Source organism: Venturia canescens, chromosome 1 (genome assembly GCF_019457755.1).
Source record: "Venturia canescens isolate UGA chromosome 1, ASM1945775v1, whole genome shotgun sequence".
Classification (NCBI taxonomy): Eukaryota; Metazoa; Arthropoda; class Insecta; order Hymenoptera; family Ichneumonidae; genus Venturia; species Venturia canescens.
Window position 1 is genome coordinate 15,149,988 of NC_057421.1, and position 22,177 is coordinate 15,172,164.

The 22,177-nt window shown below is 39.3% G+C and overlaps 1 protein-coding gene across 2 annotated transcripts in view; it reads left to right on the forward strand.

Moving 5' to 3' along the window:
• The first annotated feature begins 3,429 nt into the window (after positions 1-3,429).
• The window catches only part of LOC122410276 (uncharacterized), a 58,321-nt gene continuing 39,573 nt past the window's right edge, over positions 3,430-22,177 (forward strand). For both annotated transcript variants that reach the window (XM_043418424.1, XM_043418433.1), the window contains exon 1: positions 3,430-4,248. In XM_043418424.1, coding sequence (XP_043274359.1) covers positions 4,161-4,248 — 88 coding nt within the window. In that variant the 5' untranslated portion in view covers positions 3,430-4,160. The remainder of the gene's footprint in view (positions 4,249-22,177) is intronic.

Sequence of the window (22,177 nt, forward strand, 5' to 3'; positions counted from 1 at the left end):
AGTACGGGCTAAAAGTCTATCAGTCAGCCAAAATGATGCTGGAGGAAAAAACGAGAGGAGGCGAGTAGCAAAAGGATAGAGCTGGGAGCAACGATGAAGCTAACGACGGCAAATCATCATCTCTCACATCCGTGCGCCTCGTCCTCGTGTCCGGAAATTGCCATTCTTCGGGGGTTTAACCCTCGACGAGTTATATTTCGACCTACAGGAGAGGGTAGCCAGGCTGAGGCGTCGTAATATAAGTGAAACGAAAAAGATTGGTGTGAGCAAGATCGAAGTAGAATAAAACGGGGCCGATATAAAACGCCGAGAAAGTATAATTCTCAACACCATTTCAAGTTCCGAGTAAAGCATTTTCTAACTTTATGAAAATTTTCTTAAGGGCACTTTGGAACGAAGTACGACAAAGCAGGCGGACGTCGAGGTAGTTGATGGAAAAACCTTGTGGAGTGTATTTCATTTTCCATCTCTTTGTTTTTCTCTCAGCTCTGTTTTCTTTTTTTTCAAACTTTTTTATTTCGATGAAAGTTAAAAGCCTCAACTGCGCGACGCTGCAGCTATTTGTGCGACGGGTAAACTGATAAGTACTGGAATTAATTTTGCATTGTTCGAGACATTGCTATGAAGTTGGCAAATGTTACGTAACTACACTTAGATTTCCGAAAACATTCTCCTGATAGAATTTACAAACACAACTTGTAAACTATTTTAATGTAGATTGTTTTTGCCTGGAGGGGAAATATAAATGTTTGTTTAGTCGCTTCATACGAACATGATGATTACATCATAATTTCATTTAGACAGTTATTTCCTATTTTCAAGCAAGTTTCATTCCATTGCTCTCTGAAATAGAAACGTGGTACTCGATTTCACTAAGGCCGATTATAAAATTTCGTACATTTTGATCGAATTTTTGCCTATACATTGAATTGATGAAACTACGAGATAAACGGTTTCAATGTTATTAAAAAAATTAATTTAATGTCTTTGTTCCATATAAAAATCATTAACGCAGTTGAAACTTGGACCTAGCCTACTGTTTTTTAAATTATTTATTAATTTGTGAAATTTCGAAGTTAGGGGCAATTCCGAACCCGGCTTATTGTTTGGGGAATTCCGGACGTTCTGCTCTAACCACATATCGATTGATTTACGTCGTAAATACATGCAAGAGAAAACACCAACTTATGATATTGAGTGCGTAAATGTAGCATTAAAAGATATAAAAACAAAAAAGTTATTTTTCTTTTGAAAAATATGAAAATTCACCGACCGAAGACTGAATTATGTGAATCGAGTGCGAAATGTGAGCTCACAAAGTTGCACAAGCGAAAGTACGAGTCGAAAATATGTTTGCAATAAGTGTACCAATTTCTAATGCAATCTAGATTCAGGGGTCGTGCGGAATTACCCCGGAAATTCGGGGTAAATCCGAATTTTACGGAGAGTTGTTTTTTGCTAAATAATTAGCCATTTTTTCATCTATTTGTTAAAATTTCCATCGAAAATCGTAAACAAGATATCAAGGAGTAAAATAGACAATTTCCCCTAAAATAAGATCGAGTCCCAAAATAAATCTCTGGATTATATTTAGAGAAAATAACAAACATAGAACCTGTCGACTTTGGGGGAATATCATAGCGTGAACAGATAAAGAAGATTGATAGCCAATCGAGTATTTGTGAATTTATAACGACGAACAAAAAGTACAACTGATAAAATAAGCTTCTTCAAGGGTTTCCCGAGCACACTAAAAGTGTCATTCGCCAACGAATGTTGCAGGGTGAACGTGATCGCACATGTGCTTCGTCCTAATGACAACGCCCTCGAGATTCTTGAACGAAAGTAAATACCATGGAGTATGAAATATTTTAATCGACAGGGACGAGCCATAAAAAATAACTTTCCTTCATCGTCGTCAAAAGAGTTGGAATGGCTACGAGAGTAGGACAAGCGACGTACAGATGAGGCGTGGTTCTAATTAATGTCACGAGAGTACCCTGGTGACCCGGTGCCACAGATTGGCAGCTGGTTTCAATTGCCCGAGGCTCATTCACGCGATCCAGCACTCATCAAGCCGCACAATTTCTTCCATCAATGTTGGTGATGTTCGTTGTTCCAGGAGCCGAGAGAGAGAGAGAGAGAGAGAGAGAGAGAGAGGGAGAAAACAGTGGTTTATTTTCGAGGGTTCATCTCGATAGATTGTGAAGTATATTGCAGCATTCGAAAAAAGCATATAATGCACGCTGCGAACCGAAACGACGAGTCTGCATGTCACTACTCCGGGTCGTGGTTTCGGGACATGGGACTTTCACATATTTCAACTGTCAGAAAACATCGTGCAGTAGTTCAACAAAAATAATTACTGAATATGTATTCAATGAATCTAAAAAACGTAGCTTGCCCATGATATTACTGTGAAACAAAATTAATTGCAAATAGCAATTGAATCTCTTCGACGTCAAACTGCACTTTAATCGCGTTCCACATTGATGACGCTCGCGACCAAGTAACTGATGTTCGGAAACTGAAAAAAATTGTCAAATACGATGGACCTGCGACCAATTATTATAAACGAGAGACGACGAAGTACCAGGTCGAAGAATATTTACGCAAACGGACAGCCTTTTTACACATTATTCGTTTAGGTAACCATCGCTACAAGATCCTCCATTGATTTCCACGCATTTTCGTGTCACCCCCGTGTTAAAATGCGATTAAATAAACTGCACACTTTCATCCAATAATTCACGATGGCTTTTCGACGCCTGGAAAGACGGCACAGCTGAGGGTCCACGGCTGCATGTAAAATGCAAGAGGTGAAATGGGTGGAAATGTACGGCGATGATAAAAGGGATGCGAAAGAGATGAAAACATCGGAAGAAAAAGTGAGAAAGATATATCGATATTGAAACGTAAAAAAGATTCAATCAGTCCCGTAGTTTCTGCGCCAATCAATCACTCGAGAGCTCTCGCCGAGAAGCGGCGCTCCCGCTGCCGCACACATAGTCGACCGAGCCATATAGATAATGCAACGCTTCGGTCTTATATTATTAACATACGCGTATTTCGAGCTATTGAAAGCAAAAGGGCGTCTGAATTTTCGCAATCTAATGAATTTTCGGTCGTTCACCCTTTTCACTTGAATTTTCATATTAATTTTCCTCCGTACATAGTATACGTTATGCTTCTATATATGCAAGTGCATAAGCATACGAAATGTCGCTGTACCGCTCTCCAGTTTTCCTGCAAGGGGTGGAGGTTTCGAGGATGCACCAGGAGCGGATAGGGAGAAAAGTGGATGGCGGATTCTCGCGCAGCTACGATAACGTACGTCGCGCTTTCGGCGCCGAAATGGCCGTGCGACGAGGTTATATGGAGTATGCGACGATTCGACGCACTGGAGGCTGATGGCGCTTGCGGCGGGAGACCTCAGTTGCGGCTCGAGCGTCGTCAGAAACTCGAGCTTTTACCGCAAGCTCGTAAAGCAATTTTGTCGACTCGGTACCGATAAGAATCCCCGAGTATGTTCTCGGGGTGAATGGAAAAAACAAAAAAATAGATCGCTCACAAAAGTTACCTCGAGTCTGCGGTTGCGGTATAATAAAGCTGCGTTAATTCACGAAGAACCATCATTTCCTTGTTTATCGATCAAGTTTATTTATCATTTTCGTTTTCTATGTGAACAAAGTATCTTGAACGAGGATTACACTTATTCAGTTGGGAGCAAAGTTACGTCCGTGATATAAAAAATTATAGAAACTAAATTGTTGGATAAAAGTAACTTTTTATCGAAAAAAATAAACGAAAACGAGCTTGAGAAAATATTAATTTTCCTTCTCTAACTTACGGTACTCTGTGTGGTTACAGTGTGAAAAATTACATGTTTCGACGTTTCATGGGATTTGCCGAGTTATAATCGTTCCGATATTAAGGATTTTCCGAACGAATAAGCTAATACAAAAGGATTTACTGCTACCGTGATTCGAGTGTGTGCAGCATCGATGAAACAAGCTTAACTCCCGAGTTACGTGTGTGCCAAGTGTGTTTACATTTTATTTTCATCATGATCCTGCTTGTGTGATTCGAAACTCCCGCGCTCGAAAACGACGCGTGAGATTTGTAAGGTCGAACGGAGACGGTCGTGAAATAACGAAATCATGAAAAGTACGGCGCGCCGTCGAAACGGCTATCGGAATTCCCACGCCTACCGGCTTTTTCTCCCTCTTTTTCTCGCAGCAATTGCTGGTAAGCGGTTTCTAAAGTTTTTCCATTTTCACCGATCACCCCATCGTAGTGTACTTTTACCTGCGATGCCTACGAACTGTCAAAACCAAGATTCTCGGTAGCAGGAAGCATTTGGGAAATCTTTGGCTGCTTCAATTATCGATCGAAAGTTCGGATACACCGCAAAATCCGATTCCAGTGGAATAATTCAGTGGATATTCACGTCATTTCTTTTGTAGTCGTCGAATGAGTTTTTCCCAAACAAAAGCAACCTCTGAGCGATCGAAAATTCGATTTGGCACCGTATTTCGATTATCACCAAAAAGTTAGTGGTAATTTCCCCATTTTTTTATCACCCTCAAAAACGACGGTTCCAAGACTAACGCGTTTAGGGGCGTGAATTCCGTTAGAAATTCGTTCCGGAAGAAATAACTTTCGACTCAATTCGCCAGCTTCATCACCGAGCTGCGAGTCGTTGTCGATCGTAATATTCCTTCTACCCTCCGCTCGGGTAACATTCTCACGGATTCAACATACGTATGCTTACACACATGTGTAAAATTCCGCGAAAGAGAAGATATAAACACCGAGAATTTGTTCGCTCGACAAGTTCGCGCCGTGAGCAAGCTGCTTCCTCTGCTCTCGAAGCAAGCTTGCCTAGAAAGTGGAGGAAAGAAGAATTTTCGATGATGCCGAGGTTGCAAAGCTTTGGGCTGAAAACTTTGTGCTGTCTCTATCGAAACTTCGGGGGATGAAAGGAGACCGAGTTTTTCTTTACTTGCCGTCGCACACGGTACTTGAGCGAAGGAGATTCTTTGGAAGCATAGCTGTTCAACGAAGACCGTTTCGCTCTTCTTTTCCCATCCCCCAAATCTGTTTCGATACGTTTTTCTCAACGATCGAGATTCTTTGAGTGCGCGCTCGAAAGAGAAATATCGAAAAGTCGAACAACAGCCGAAAGACAAGAAGCTCTCACGTATCGATGTGTATCTTCGATTCTACACGTCCAGCAAACCGGAACGAAATGAACTATCGAGAAAACCGGAAACACCCTCATTCCAAATTCCACAACATCCGACCTTTCGTATATGTTTTCCAGAGGAAAAACTCTCCTTCTCAAGGACGTGTACGAGCTTATTCCTTCTCGTCCACCGATCTGCTGTTTTCTCTCTCGTCTCATTCTCTTTTTCCGCCTCTTTCCTTACGCGAATTAATCTGAAAAACTTTTTAGTCCATTTGAAAACTCTCCTCAATGAAATTCTAACGTTATCGGAAATTTTCGATTCTCATTCGAGCCCTGAAGCAACTGACAAACAATTTCATTTGTATTCATCTTTTTCTCTATTTTCATTATCATTTTTTTTGTATTCGCTCCTCACGCTTACCAGGAAAATCGAACAACCTATCCGCCGAGTGTGGACCACAATAAGAAACGCCGAGAAAAATCTGTGCTTCCACTTTCTATAAAATCACATCATGAATGTTAACTCCTCGTCTTTCCTTCATTTCTTTGACCGGTGAATCCAACGCAAACTGAGGTCTCGAACAGTTGACGTTAATTTAGTACAAAAGGAGTGAAGCAGAGGTACAGAATCTGTATACTTTGTCGAGATGGATCGCCAATGAGATTGATTTCTATCGGAAAAATTCTGCAGAATCTTTTTCGCCAGGATTAGCACGAGAAATCGCTATTTTTATTCGCGCCAAGGTGGCTTAAATTCAAAAATAAAGTTGTAAGTGCCTCAATACCGAATTCGGTTGATTATCGAGTGAAAATTATTCCGCGATTAACCGAAACTGGCTTTATTCCGACCTCCACATCCAATACCGTATAAATCTGCGAATATTCATAAGTGGCAGTTTACAGGTCAAGTAAGAACAGTGAAAAACTCTGAAGATGGATTGGCACTGTGAGTGGTGCCCCTGGCGCGATACCACAAGTTCGAAAAATCCGTTCATTTTGACACTCTGCAATAGTTCATGTTTCTCTCGAAAACTATCAGCATGACGTTTAAAAAAATCGTATTTTTCGCCATATTGGACAGCAGCTCAGAGCGCGTATCACACGATAAATAAAAAGATTGCGGGACAAAAAAATTTACGCTCGGTTTTACAACCTATAAATTCAGCGATACAGAGCAAGCGAAAAAAAAGGAACGTGAGAATAATATAAACCGTGAATGGCGAGAGCGTTCTCGTCATCCCCGTAACTTGGGTATCCGGTAGGGTCGTTCGCCCGGGTACGAGATTTATACACGAGGATAATTAAAATGTCACGCGGACGAATAATGCTGATGGGGCGTAAAAAAGTTAAGAACCCGTGCGATATTTATAGCAATCTATATCGCATAGATAAAAGCTGTAAGGGTGTAAATTTTTGTACAATATCATGCAAGCTCGTACGTATCGGAGCGAAACAAAGGAAGTGGATATTGCAAACATTTTTTTCCTGTTTCGACGATTTTTTACGCTCCCTTCGCCTTTTCAAATCTGATAGAAGAAAAATATTAAAACGTACCTCGAAATAATCATGACAGCAAAGAATTATTCGAATCTGTCACGAACTAATTCCCCAAATACTTTTCCTAATTATTATCCAGCTCGAAATGTGTAAAAATGTCATTATGTGAACGGATCGAAACATGCAAATTGGCTGGAGAAATATGGGCCCTCGTTTTTTGCACGAAATAGAGGATCGTATCAGGCCGGAAAAAACCCATTTGGTGCAGAATACAATTTATAATTCAATCCTACGAAGCTCGGCTAATTAAATGATATCGTGAACCGATAATATTCCAAACGATAATTATCTTGATCAAAATTGTTCATTCCTGTTGGAACAAAGCTCGAGCACGTTTGTCGTTGTTTATGAAAAATCCGAACCGAGAAATACGCTCGCCAAACCATGCATGAAATTATATTTACAAACTTTCGCACCGAGCACAAAGATACATAGGAAACAAGAGTTTTACTAAAGTTTCGCTCTCTCACAGTTCAACAAAGCGATGAATGACCACGAAACTTGGCTCGAGCTAGTTTGTATCAAATCTTTTGTACAACGCGATATACTTGTGCTCCCAGCCCTCGCCGAGAGACTTTTCTTCGACGCTCACTCCCTAGCCCAGACTATGTGAAGGACGTAAAGTAATTAAGAGGCTCATTCTGATGCTTGAACTGTAGATTTATCTGGAAGATTCATCGAAAGTTTGAGCGTGGCAATAGACGATTCGATTCTTTTTGGCTGTTCCATTTTTAATCTCTTTCTTCATCTCTCCCATGTTCCCTTCGTATCTTCAACTGTTATTTACGCTTTTCTCCCCATCTCTCTCTCTCTTTTGCTCGCTCCAGTATTCTTATTTCTCCTATTTATTTATTGCGCTTTTCTCTCACTTATTTTTCTTAGTTTATCTGAAAAGCTCGTCCACTTTCGCTTACTCGAACTCTTTCATCGGCGAGCTTGCGTATATTCGCGTGTGCAGCTTTCCGCAGAAATGTCGACAAGAGCCCTTCACTTTTCCTATAATGCTTCCACCAATCCCAGTACAGGAAGAATGCCCGAGAGTTGCAGAGCTGAACCGACGAGTGCGGTCAGGCAAGCCATTATTGAGACATCGGAACGTAGATAGCTATACGTACTATACATATATAATCTTCTCTTGCCTCAATGGGGATTATGGGGAACAGAGACTTAAAGTTTAGCCAGAGAAATTTTGGTTGGCAATGCAGAGTATTCGTGGCTTGAGAAATTAAAACACCAATGCGTGCTCGAATGGTTTTTCTGTTTCTTATTAACCCGTAGAGACCATGCACTGGTGCGAATTTGCACCCACGAAAATTTCAAGTGTCTAGAACTCCAAAACTTCAATTTGGCCATTTTCTATAATAAAACTTGATTTTCCAATTTTTTTTTACTGACTTTTAATGGATTATGGGTTTATTTTGTCAAACCATTACTTTTGTACCACTGTTGAAGTTATCGATTGTACTATTTTCACCGATGCAAATCGCATTCGTTGATATTCGTTATTTCAAATGTTTCATATCGAAATAATCATCACGATTCCAAGTGTCATTCTACAAATACGTGGATTGAACCATTTTAATTTGGCTTCCAATCAGAATTATTAAACGGTATTTATTTTAATATTATAATGTTCATATGAAAAATATTCTGAATCATGGAATGAAATGTTTATTAAAATGAAACGAGTGTATTTGAAACGACAATAATCGCGAGAGTGTATCACATAAATTTAACCCAAGATAAACAGACTTTCACCATGAAAATGCTGTCAGATCTCGAAGCTTAAACATTTTTTTTTGCTATTATATTTGCGCTCGTAATGCAAATCTACGAGCTCGTCGTGCATCTCCCGCGACATCCACTCTAGCTCATCGAAATTAACATTAAAATTATTAAAACGCTCTGACGTACCGCCCAAAGTCAGCATGCAAAAAATGTACAATTTTTTGCAACATTTTTTCTCTCCGCAAAATTTTTATTCCATTATAACTATTCATCAAAACCAACGGATTGTTTTTTCATTAACTACAGATGCAAATGAGAAATATGCTCAAATAGGACGATGGCACATAACAACATGGATGAAACCTCAAATAAACGGAACGCGAGATAAGCGAACGAAGTTAGCGAATTAAATATCCCCGGTAATTTTAACACTCGAGAATTCCGCATCTAGCTGTGTTTCAAAAGACTGTGCCTTTCATCTCATAATTACTTCAAATTTTAAGAAATATTCTTAGAAATACAAACGTGCACATGATGTTTTTTTTTTCTTTATTTCGTACAAGAATGGACATTTACTTTTACGTGTACGCCATGAGACTATAAAATTTTTTCACCCTAGAACAATGGACACAAAAGCTGTGAGAGGGTTGAGCTCCTAATCAAGAAAGGAATTTTTAATAACGGAATAATATAACCTCGAAAAAACGTCAGGGGTGTCCTTTCAATGGGGATTACTTTTTTACAGTAAAAAAAACATTCGTTACACGAGCCATTGAAGAGAAGAATTTATCCTTAAAAATAATCAACTGTCATAAAATAGAAAAATTGTTATTGTGCAAAAAAAATTGAGTAAATTCTACAGATGACAGTGGAGGTCCCATTGTAGTTGCAACTACACGAGAAAAAAAATACGAATGTACCAACGTACTTGAATTATCGTGCAGTGCACATGGAAACTTGTTTCACGACAAATTCGCATAAACGTCGCTTTTGGACTTACTCTCTGTATCTACTTATACGAACGAGGAAGAATCTCAAAGCTGGATTACCTGGTGACTTAGGCATGGAAGATAAATCCCTTGGTTACTCGTGGCCCATGATCTTCCGGTAGAAAAGTTTACTGTAATATGAACTTGCCTCATTTGCCTACACCTTTGATATTACTCGTTTGTTCGTCTCGGCTGTACTAGTACTATTTGCTCTCAGGGCATACAGGATGAGCCAAGGAAATCATCATTCGACCTCGGTAAACCGCATTTTCAAAGGCTCACTTTTTCTCTCTTTCTCTCTCTCTCTCTCTCTCACTATCGCTCTGTTGCTTTTCGCGTTTGGATCTATGTCTGTATTTATTAAGCCACTTATTTATTTCTTTGATTCTTCTACAAAAGTGTACAGAATTCCATGAATATGCATTTCAATACCGTTCTCTCCTTCCGGAAACGAGAAATCGTTCACGTTTCCCCACCCCTAAGAACGATTATACAAGGAGGAATTCACCAAAGTGTTATAAACCAGCAGCTCACAATTAATCGTAAACGCGCGGTAATAATAATTACAGATAATGGGCGGCTTTGTTTTTCGAGGCATATTGAAAATAAAATTTTTTCAAAACCTGAAAAGTTCGTGGTGAGAATTTATTTTGCGTTTATCTAAAAAAAAGTGTGATCAAATGCAATTCTAATAATTCTCTGTACCACAAAAACATGAAACAATGAAAAATTCAGTAATAAGTTTTATCAGTTAGGCAAGAACTTTTGGTGAACGTCTGGAAAGCGCGAGTATTGCATTTCCGAATTCAGACTCAAACAAGATAATCATTTTTGTCTTGAGAAACAATTGATGTATGCGAGGATTGAGAGGGAAAGAAAAACAACTAAATAAAGTAGCGAAGCCGTCGGGGTCAGTAGAGGAGAAGGGGGCGAGAGAAAAGCCGGCGGTGAGTTTTATTCGTGACGAGAGGGTCCAAAGACTCCGAGTTTTCTCCTCAGCGTATTCGCGAAGAAATCTTGACGGTCGGTATTATGCTCGCGATAAGAGGAACTGAGATAGAGAATTAGAGACTGGAGTAGAGCTCGAAACAGAGTGGAGAAAAGACGCTGCGTCCGACGCAAAGTTATTCCACTCGGCTCCTTATTATACGAGAATAATGTTGACGCCATTCTGGAAAAGAGGGTAACGAAGAAAGTTACGGTCTAGGCACGACGCAGAAACGCTCGTGTTCCTTTTCACTTGACGTGTATATAGATACATACACATATCTATCATTATATACACATATATGGTCACGAGGCACGACGTCAAACTTTTTGAGAAAATACATACATACCTATAGGTACATACCATTGGTAGAAAAGTTTTCTATGGACGGCCCAAGTGAAATCGCATAAACGTAAAGGCTGTGGAAACGAAGGCGGGTCTTGAGCAGGGTCCACATTTCTCGTTCGAGAATTTTTCGCAGATGAAATGACGTTTAGAGAATCAGGTGAATACCCCCGGATAATGAGATTGGATGATACAAAATTCAAGCTTTTATTCGATATCATTTTTGTTGTGTCTGAAAAATAAGCTGAGAGTGCTGAGTGTTTTTTAAACGACGAGTTAAAATTTCGTTCTGGCATGTATTTCTCCAGTAGATGAAATGAATTTTCATTAATTTGCAAATTATTATTTGCCCTGACGTTCAACACCCCTGATCCGACATATGGGAATTTTAAGTGGCATGCTCTTATGCACTTGAAAATTCAGTAAAATTCTGTCGAATCGTACTTCAATGGGATGCATAATTCGCTGAATTATTTCGAAAATTCTGCGATAATTCTCATCAATATTGTAAAGCGATAGGGCGATTACACGGATCGTGTATCGTTGATTTAAAAATATCGTTCTCACTCACCAAAGTTATGTTTTCTGGATTAATAATTATGTGAAATTGAATGATTAAGGAGGTTCAAACGTTTCTTATGGAAAAACTTGGAACAATAACATTTTTTAAACAGAAAGCTTAAGACAGTATTAAACCTCTGGCGAAATATGCCGCGATGACTCACCGTCTCGAAATTGAGATATTTATTGTTGAAGTTCGTAATTTTTATTTGAAAGCTTCCATAAGAGCCGATGTTTAACATGTCATTTTTAACAATGAATATCTCGATTACCAGATGGTGAAAACTCTCCAAATTTTTCCCACATAACGAAGCGCTGCTCATGAAGGTTTACGCAAATTTTCAATTCATTAGCGAGGACTAATAAAATCTAATGTATTTTTCGTGTGCTATCGTATTTATGTCGCTTGAACTTCCTTAAGGAGGATGGCTACATTCGTCAAAATAATAAAAGATTGATCAAATTTGGTGATAATGTTCTTCAACATCAAGTGCGAAGACACAATTTTTTTCAAAATTTTCGTCTGCTTAGTTATCGAGTAATTGCGCATTAAAGCAGATTTCTTATGCCCGGAATGTGGAAACGCTATGCTTAAACACGTGAACTTTAGTGATCAATTACCCGATAACTGTACAGAAGAAAAATCTCCAAAAATTTGTATTTTCAAATTTGGCACTAAAGAATATGTTCACCAAATTTTATTAAATTCTTATCATTTTGAAATTTTTAATCTATTCAACATGGTTTAGCACGGCAACATTGTATCGTCGCTAGCCACCCTCCTTAAACGAGCCTGCCTGCCCGTAAAGTTCGTTCGTAATTCTTTGTAACGGATTCTCGAAAGAGTCCGAGAGTTTTTATAATGGATTGCTCATTTTTACGAGTAGGCGTCCACATTGATCGCGTTCTTCCGCAACTGTTATTAAAATGGTCGGCCCACTCTGCCGAGGGGTGAATCGATGTTATCGTAAATCTGTATAATTAAGACACGAAATGAATTGATGGTGGCTTTAATGTGGCAATATACGTCGAAAATGTATAAAAATACGTACGAATGGGATGGTGATGGAAAAGCACGAGCAAAGGGAAGCCTTTGGGAAGGCGAATGACTCGGTGCATGGGCCCAGATCTGACGATCTCGGCCAAGAGCACTTTTCCGATTTATTCACGCTCCCTTGGCGCCCGTTGCTGTGAAGCGCATTTTCAGTTCTCATTCTCCAGCCTTTTTCTTTCCCTTTTCACCGGTTTCGTCGCCGTCGTCCTCCTCCTCCTCACCATCATCGTTTGCACTGGTCCTTTTCGTCGACGTCGTTGCCCAGACCGTGGAGTACACAAGGGTAAAAGCCAAAGCCGAATGACACGAGTGAGCGAGCGGGGCCTCGAGCTAATTTTCACGTTCAACGATCGTCGTTTCCGTACTCTTGAAAACGATTTTTCAACATCTTCGTAGGAGGCAATAAAAAAATAAGTGTATTAACAAAGTTTCAAACAATTAGACTTATTTTTATCTCGAATCTAGACGGTTGTACTTCTTCGTAATCGGAAATAAATTCTTTTCTCTTGGTGTTATTCGAAGAGAGATTTCCAGGAAGAAACACATTTCTTGAATAGGGTAAATTGATTGTCAAATGCATAACTTTATTATTCCTTATTCGAAGAGAGATTTCCAGGAAGAAATACATTTCTTGAATAGGGTAAATTGATTGTCAAATGCATAACTTTATTATTCCTTGTGAAAGAGAATGAATAAAAAATAAAATGAAAAAAAAAAAAAAAAAAAAAATAAAATACAATCGTTTTGCTTCATGGACCTTTTATTTAGCACCTTCGTATTGAGTAAATGTTTTTTTCTTTGTCTCGTTTCTCGCAATGAGATATAAAGCATGAGAAGAAGCATCTCTGGCCAGGGAATTTGCCGACGGATTATCCTCACCCCTTAATCGTACTTATTTGCCTCTCGTCCTTTTCAAGCGTACTCGTTTCTGGTAATCGTACTAGGTCTGGCTTTATTTTTTGTTTTTTTTTTCGCTTTCTTATCTACGATCGCGGGTTACGGGGCACGAAAATGTGCTTCTACAAATTTTATCCTCTTTCGCGAGCGACCCACGATGAAAAGATTGCTGATGAAGGAGCCCTGATAGCCTTCGCTTATTTCGCAATTCTTTCAAATTCTTGGATCTCCGGGAAACCTTAGTTTTGTAAGGACATCGATATTTCGTGTACGCAGGGACAAATATTCTCCCTCACTTGATTTTCCTCTACGTAACTAATTTCGCTAATCGTAGTAACTGTAAAACCATGTCTTATCTCGCGTGAAGAATAAGGGGGAGCACTCGGTGGGATGATTCCTCAGAGTTATTCATATTGCCAGGCAATCGCTCTCAGGAAAACATGAAAAATTATGGGAGAGGCGTTTCAAAGAAATTTTTATTTCAAATGCCCCAATAAACCCGAATACAAAAGCCCGATTATCCGATAAATCAATCGCTCGATAATCAGTCGAATCAACAAATCTTCAAGTATTTCATTCGATCTCGAAACTCGTAAAAATGTACTCAACGAAACACTAAATAATGCAATATTTCTAGACGTTTTTTTCCCCCCTTATACATCATAACGACGTAATATTACTTTTAAGAATCTCACCCGTACGTTAAATATTCAAGACCATAAAGTGCGTGGAGCCAAGACGAAGCCACACGCTTTACAGGATCGAATTCCGAAAATGTATATTTCTGTCAAAACTTCTCTCCTAATGTTTGAAGCACACACGTTTCTCGCCCCCTCCTCGAGTCGCCGCGAACCTCTTTGGGTGTGTTTACTGACTCATACACAATTCATTCTGGCGACTCTGGAGCAGTTATCCAAAACTTTATCAATCTTCAAGAATATTTTATCGCTTGGAATGAAATACGTAGAGATGAAGGAACAGTTATTTCATAAATTATGTACGCTAAGAGCTCGCCCTGCTCGCGGGTGGGGTACGAAAAACAATATAAATTTACGTAGAGAAATATGTTGTAGGACTTATGACCATGGAATTTGTACGTAAAACGAAAATAATAAAGCATCAAAGTCAAGAAGGTGTTGAGGTGAATTTTCTCGTCGGATTTCTACCTCCGGTGCGACGGGTGAAATTCAACAAAGTTGCGAAGTAAGCGAAGAATCGAAGTGTCATAATGCTTATAAGCCCCGGTCGATTGGTATCCCTTTTCGAAGAGGGTTGAAAATTCTCCCTTTTCTTCTTTCCCCTCTCTCACTCTCGTCTTTGGTGGGGCTCCAGAAGCAAGTTTTCTGTCGTATTTGAAAGGAGAATCGTCGAAGATTATCATTACTTCCGCTCGAAGTAACTCATCAGAAGAGCCACCCCAGTGTTCTCCGGCGGCATTCACCTTCTTGAGAGCAGGGGTTGCGAGCTCTGAATCGCGGTAATACCTCGATAGCGTACGTACATAACCTCGAAAATATCATAATCGAAAAGCGAATGATACAGAGAGAGGAAGAGGGACTGAAAAAGGGGACGAGAGGGACGGAGCGAAAGGATCTAGATTGTGATGTAATCCACTTCAATTTGCAGTAACCTATTATGATGTTCTTTGCGAAGGATTTGAGGTAGGAATAAGAATGAAAATGATAAGAGAAAAAGTATAATTCATCGAACGGAATTTTTATCCTCGGCCGATTTTGCCTAACGGAAGAAAAGGGAGGGAACACAAACGGGGAAAACGCTCACGAAAAATCCGTCCATCTCGAACTAACATAATCCCTGGAATAAAGCTCTTCGTGTATTAAATAAAAGGACAGAACGTAACCGCACCTAGTTCGTCGAAATTCCCCGAATTCTCGAGTTTGCCCAGCTTATTACATATTTTCAAGAATATTATGGAGATTGAAAGAGATACCACGTATCACGTATGTACAGTTATAATTCGAAGGGCTATCTGATAAGCGCTTGACATATACGTTTCATTCAAATGTGTCCAAATTCATGAGCGGTATGAATAGCACCCTTTTCAAATATTTATAGCTTCCCCGATCTTCCGTACACGCTGCCATTTACAATGTTAATTTTTCTTCATATCCGAGAGGGAAAAAAGGTTTACGCGAAATATTCTCTGTGCGTAATACGATCTTTCCTCACGTACCATCGAATTCTTCTCTCGCTGAATTTGTTTGAGGAAAATCGAGTTAGCCCTTAATGGAATTTAATCGATTGCGAAAAATTGATGAGTAGGAAAAAAACGTAATCGATCTTCACCATTTAAATTCGATCGCCTCGCCGATACGTTTTGGGTCAAGGAAAGTGGAAGTTGCGAGAAAAATGGAGCAAAGCTTGAAGCTTAACGGATGGAAGAAACGTCGAAAATAAAAACAGTCTACACGCTGGGGCCTCGAGATTAATGGTCCGGTTTTAAGTGAATACGCATTTATCAAGAAAATTAACCTTTGACAGCCAGATGTTTGTATATAAATTCATTTTTTCATACGTTGCGAATAGTTAAATCTAACATATTTGGATGATAGTTTACCGAAATTCGTTTTTTAATTGAATTGTGGAACAAAACAATGTGCGAAATCGAATTTTTAAAAATTCGAAATGAAAAACCCGAGGGCGCGAACTCACACGGGTCCACACGTATGAACAGATAACTGCATATACCTCGATCTCGTTTGAACAATATGCGCTTATTTCCATCGTCATTCGCCGTTGGCGAGAGAATCTTCATTATCCGGTTTCCCCGTGGATCGCTATCAATCCTCTTTATCGGGCTTAGAATTGTCGAACGTCGCGCGCGCGGTATCGAACGAACGTACAGAAAAGCTCGATAATGACGAGAAAAAAAGTGGCGGAAATATATGGGGCACAGAAAGAGGGCGGGAAACTGAAGTCGGAGCTAGAAGCCTCTTTCGATGAGAGCTTCGAGAAGCGGAACATCAGGTAAAATGGTGCTTTTTGCAATTCGCACTAGAAACTCTCATCCTTTTCCAACTCGACGATATTTAGTTCAGACCGAGTGGATTTCTCTGTTGGCTGCGAGCAATTATTCTCACTCGTTCTTTTTCTCCCTCGTTCCTCTACCATCATTACGAATTCACAAAATATTGCAATACACGATAAGTGCTTAAGTTTGATTGATCGAGCTGGAATATTCTCGATGAAATAATAAATCACATCCATTGGAAGTGTGTGGTAAAAGGTGTAAAAGTATTTTTAATTGTGAACGAGGTGAATAAATTCGGTGCAGTAGTAACGGCCGTAATGAAATTTTGACGTTTCGAGAACCCGATATTTTTGCAACTAACTTTTAATTTGAGAACGATTAAATATAGGAAAATATATTTATCCAAAAGTTTTCGGGTTATTCAGTATTTGCAGGTACGAATCTAATTATAAACATTGTATTTGCTTCAATTAGTTCATGCGGAGTTCCCGCGTGCCCGAAATGCGATGAGAATGATTATTAAATTTTAGCTACCTTTGTCTGGTAGCATATTTTCTGTACCGAATCAATAATGTTTCTATGAAAAAAAAAACCAGCTTTTCGAACCTCGGAATCGTCGAAGAAGTGCGGTGAAAAACACTTTCAGTGCTTAAAAAATAAACACCATTTTGTTTGATTGCACTGATGGATGCCGAACGCAGGAACGACTCGATCTATAAAAAATTCATTTGTGGAAAAATGAACGTTTCAGAACTTTTTCCGAAGATAAATAATTCTGTTTTAGACCCAAACAGCATAAATGAAATGATTGTTTGCGAAATATGCTCAGCGCAGAACGTTTAAATATTTGAAACGAATATTGTTCCGATTGACCTGCGAATATTGATGAATTTTCAACTGACCAGCATCTGCTATATCGAGTTGTTTGTTAATAATACAACTATTTTCAACCCTCGTATTGTAGGACAAATCTGATAACGTTATTGATAAAATTGAAGTATTGGGAAAATAGAAACTAATGAAAAATTCCGGAAATGAGCATCGTAGTCAACACCAAAAAATCGTTTTTTACCATAAAACGTTTCAAGTGATAATTGTCCAAAGGAAGGAATGTGTTATGAGATTTGTTCATTCGGGTCTATCGAACAGTGCAGAACTTGCTAAAAAAATGAAGATTAGAAATCTCCAGTATCGGAAAAGTCTCGTCAGAATTTTTGAATTGCACGAAACTCGATTATTCCCAAAATCTGTATGTCAATTTCGGGCCTCCGAATAGTCAGTACCGATGACGCGACCAGTATTTTATTTCCTTTTCAGAAGAATTCTACACGATCAATAAACCAATACCGCTCACGATAATACAAAAAAAAATCGTCTCCGTACTCTCAGTTGGAATTCAAGAGAATTTCACACAAAAATATTTGTACAGAATGAGTATTGCAGGTTGATGAGTAAATATCTTTTACGTAAATTCTACTTAAAAAGGCTCTCGAGAAACATTCGATTCAAAATTCGTTAAACGAATATGAAAACCCGGACGTGTGTGTTTCCCTCATCGACCGCAGTAGGAGAAAGTGCGTTCGCGTACGGTTAGATACACTCCACCTGGCGCGGTTATCAATTTGCCAAATAGTAAATCAATAGTCGAGAAAGGTACATCGGCTTCGACGGTAACGGACAGAGCGAGGTTGGTTGGAAATTTGAGATCGTGAAACTGGAAGAGAAAACAGAAAATTCGTACAGAGGAAACTGGGAGCCCCCATCTATTTATTCCCTTGTACCGCCTTTGTGAGGTTCTAAATGCCATGAGCATGAGTGAATATATATATGAAAGTGACGTTTTTTCGCACTTGCCTTTTAGCTCGTAAAAACTGGGTGAAATTTTGCCTCTCATCTCAAACTACACAGCAGCCCCACTCGGGAGACTAACCGTTTCATAATCGCATCGCCAGGCTCTAGTAGACGGAGCGTTTCTGCCACTGAGAGATAGCAAGGGAAGCAAGGCGCGTGCGAGAATGAGAGAAAGCGAGAACACACATTAGCACTCGCGCCAGAGGAAAGAAAGAGAGAAGAAATAGATTTCGTAGATGAACGACCAAACGAAAATGAAAGGGGAGGAAGACAAAAAAGACGAGAAAGAAAAAAAAACGACAAAAACGATGTATCATGACAGTGTCTCGACTCGACCTATTTCTGCATACTACGAAAGGGATGTATAGCTTAAAATACTAGAGTGCAGAGCTCCGGAACAGAATAGATGAAAATTTGAAATATCATTGTTCTCTCGCTTGTCTGATAGGTTTGTGCGCCCATACACGCAGCATGTGAAACAAAAATGTGTGGACTCTGCAACATTTATATGTTCCATATCTGTGTACACTGTAAGTTTGCCTGTATAGGTTTATGTATCTATCAAGTGATGTATATAATCGTCGACTGTGAGATACACATATAGATTCTACAGCAGTTGTACTGCGAGGGTGGCTTTGATCGAAAGCGTCATTAGGGCTCGATCCTCTCGGGTATATAACCTTGTTCACCCCCTCTGGCACTTTGACAACTTAAAACCAAACTCATCTCTCCAGTTGCACAGACTTCGCTGTATGGATAGGTAACCCGAAAGGGAAAAGACAAAGATGGATAAAGGGAATGTAGATTTGAACGTACCGATAACCCCGGAGAGTCCTGACAGGCGAAATATGGTTACTCGAGATCAATGCGAAAACAGTCGCCATACGAAATACGTGCCTAAATGCTATATTTATATATTTCATGCTGAAATACTGCGTAAACAAGCGTATAAAGTGAGAACAGAAAAAATGGCACGACGAAACGATGGCCTGCGGGCTTTTCATGATTTTTCCTTTGCACGAAGTTTATAAACGCATGTCTCTTGCGGTATATATGAAAATACAGGAACCCGACTCCACCTCATCCCGGATTACTTTCATTTATGACTGGAACATACCGTCGAAAAGTACCGGGGTGATTATTGTTAATTATTAACTGGGTCATGGGGATGGAATTTTTATTATTATTGAGACAAAAAGTTTCATTCTCACATTTGATATTTCAAAGGATAACACTTACGGTTACGCTGACATGAATCTACAAATAAATAAACTTTTGCATCCGAAATACAGAATTTTAGCATCCATCAACTTGCTGGTACTTTGTCACATCTCTTTATGCAAGCTTCATTGTACAAAATATATTTTAGATTGACTAATATTTCTGTCGCGACTTTTTTCTGCCTCTTTCTTTCACCGAATGAATTATTATCGTATTTAAATCATGAATATTTATAATCAATTTCATTATGCAAATGCAACTATCGCGTCGAGATGGGATCAGTGCCGAAGCTTGTGCTGTGCTAAATTCTCGTATATCAATTATAAATATAAAAAGAGATGAGACAGATTTTTTTATAGCGACGGTATAATCGAGATTAAAATACATTCCGAAGTTTGATTTTTTCTCTTGCATGAAACCGGCGATAAACCGTAAACGTTCGTCTCAAAAATACGATAAAAAAATAATTCATTCTCGATCAATATTTTCGTTGTGTTCCCAGAAAATATTTTCTGAATAATTTTCACACTGACAGCAGTGAGCATGCTGTCGGTCTTCTTCAAATTCACCAGTTCTGGACAAAAGATTTTCTAAACTGAAATTCACTAAAAATCGATCTGCTAGATTGGATTTTTGTGTTCTCTCGGCTCTTCAAACAAATGCGTCCAAGTATCTTTCCTGAAAGGCGCTATAAAATATTGTTCCACCTTCATCATATTTCCTACCGTCTACCCTGCTCGAGTACACATTTAATCTCCTACGTAGGGTAGAAGACACCCGAGTAAAAAAATTATGGTGAGTTAAATATAATAAAAACATGTGCGACGCAAAATGCGTTGCACATGTATCAAATGAGAATAACTTACTTATAAGTTGCTCATGCGTGAAACATGTGTAAGGCGTAGTGAGTGACTTATAAGTCGCTCATGAGCGACTTATAAGTAATTGATGTGCGAGACATGAACTACCCTCAAATGTATGTGACAGATCACGAGAACGTCAAACATGAGCGTGATGAGTACCTCATGAGTGACTCATCATATGATCTGTATTCAGGGCGTTCGTAGAGAATGAATACAAATAATTGTTTTTTCCGTAGACAGGTAAATAAAAAAAGGAAATAATGATGAACACTGTTCATTGTTATTTAAGATTCTTAATAAGTTTATTATCCTCAAGTGTAGCATCAGTGGTGAAAATTGACAATTTTTTCATCAATGAATGACCGGCGAATAAATAAAAATAAATTGAATGAAAATTTTGTTTTGTTTAATGTTTTGTTTCGTTATTTCTCGTGTCGTAGTTATTGTTCTGACATTATCGCGTTCCTCGTCGTTTCCTCTACTCGTTCTTTCATCCTCTCCATCTCTCATATTTTCGTCGTCTCATTCTCTCATACTCTCTTTCCGTGTTCTCCCGCTTCTCTTTCTTTCATCCCATCCTCTTCGTCTCTTTCGTGAGCCCGTTTTCATTCCGTCGTTCTCATCGTCTTAAGGAAGTTGAAGCGATATATATAGGACATCATACAAAAAATACATTAGATTTTATTATTCCAAAATAATGAATTGAAAATTTACGTGAATCTTCTTGAATAGCGCTTAATTATGTGTGAAAAATTTGAAGAGGTTTCACCGCCTAATAATCGAGATATTCATTGTCGAAAATGACAAGGTTAAACATGGGCTCTTATGGAAGCTTTCAAAAAATTGCTAACTTCAACAATAAATATTTCAATTTCACGACAGTGAATCATCGGCATATCCCGACAGAATTTTAATACTGTCTTAAGCTTTCTGTTTAAAAAATTTTAATGTGCAAAGTTGAAAAATAGTTTTAACAAACGATACGCTTCAACCTCCTTAATCCTCGTCTTCTCGTTTCTTGTAAACTCGTTCTACCGTCCTTTCTCTCTCCTGTCTTCTGTGCCCTCGTTCTCTGGTCCTGTCATCGTCCCGTATCCTGGTCGTCTTATCCGCTCGTTCTCATCCCCTTGGGCTCTCGTCATCTCGTTCCTCGTTCTCCCGACCTCTCGTTCTTGCATTCTCTCTCCCTCCTGTTCTCTGTGCCCTCGCCATCCAGTCTCCTCGTTCCCGTTTTTCGTCCTCTCGTCCGTTCGTCCTCGTTCCTCGTCCTTTCGTCCTCTCGACCTCGTTCCTCGTCCTCCCATCCTCCCTTCGTCCCGTCCTCGTTGCTCGTTGCTCATTCTCTCGTCGTTGCGATCGTTGCTCGCCCTCTCGTCATCTCGTTCCTCGTCCTTCCATCGTCTTGTTCCTAGTCTTTGTCCTCCCGACCTCATGTCCTCTCGTTCTTTCGTTTTTCCGGCCAACGCCCTAGCTTTCATTCGCTCTCTCGTCCTCCCGTTCGCTCATTATTTCATTTTCCCGACCATCGTCCTAGCATCCTCTCGTTCTTACGACCCCTGATACTAACCTCTCACAGTTGTCTTCTCAAAAACGATCTTATGAAAAAATCTTATCAAAAAACGAGGAAAGAGGAATGCGAGAGAGCAAGTGATCAAGGACGACAGGATGCGGGATGCAGAAACGGGAGAGTAAGAGCGAGCGAGTGAGCAAGAAAATGAAGGAGCAAGAAAACGGATGGAGACAAATATATAAAGACAATTATTTTGACACGTTAATGCGACAGTCACTTTTTTATTTACATTAAAACGAAGTCGTCAATGGTCAATCGTACTGTAGGATCGAATGTGCTATGAAAATATAACTATCAGAATTGACTGGCATAAGCTGACGAGATGAAAAATCATCGTTCACGGTTATTTTCTTTATCATTGGTGAAAGCA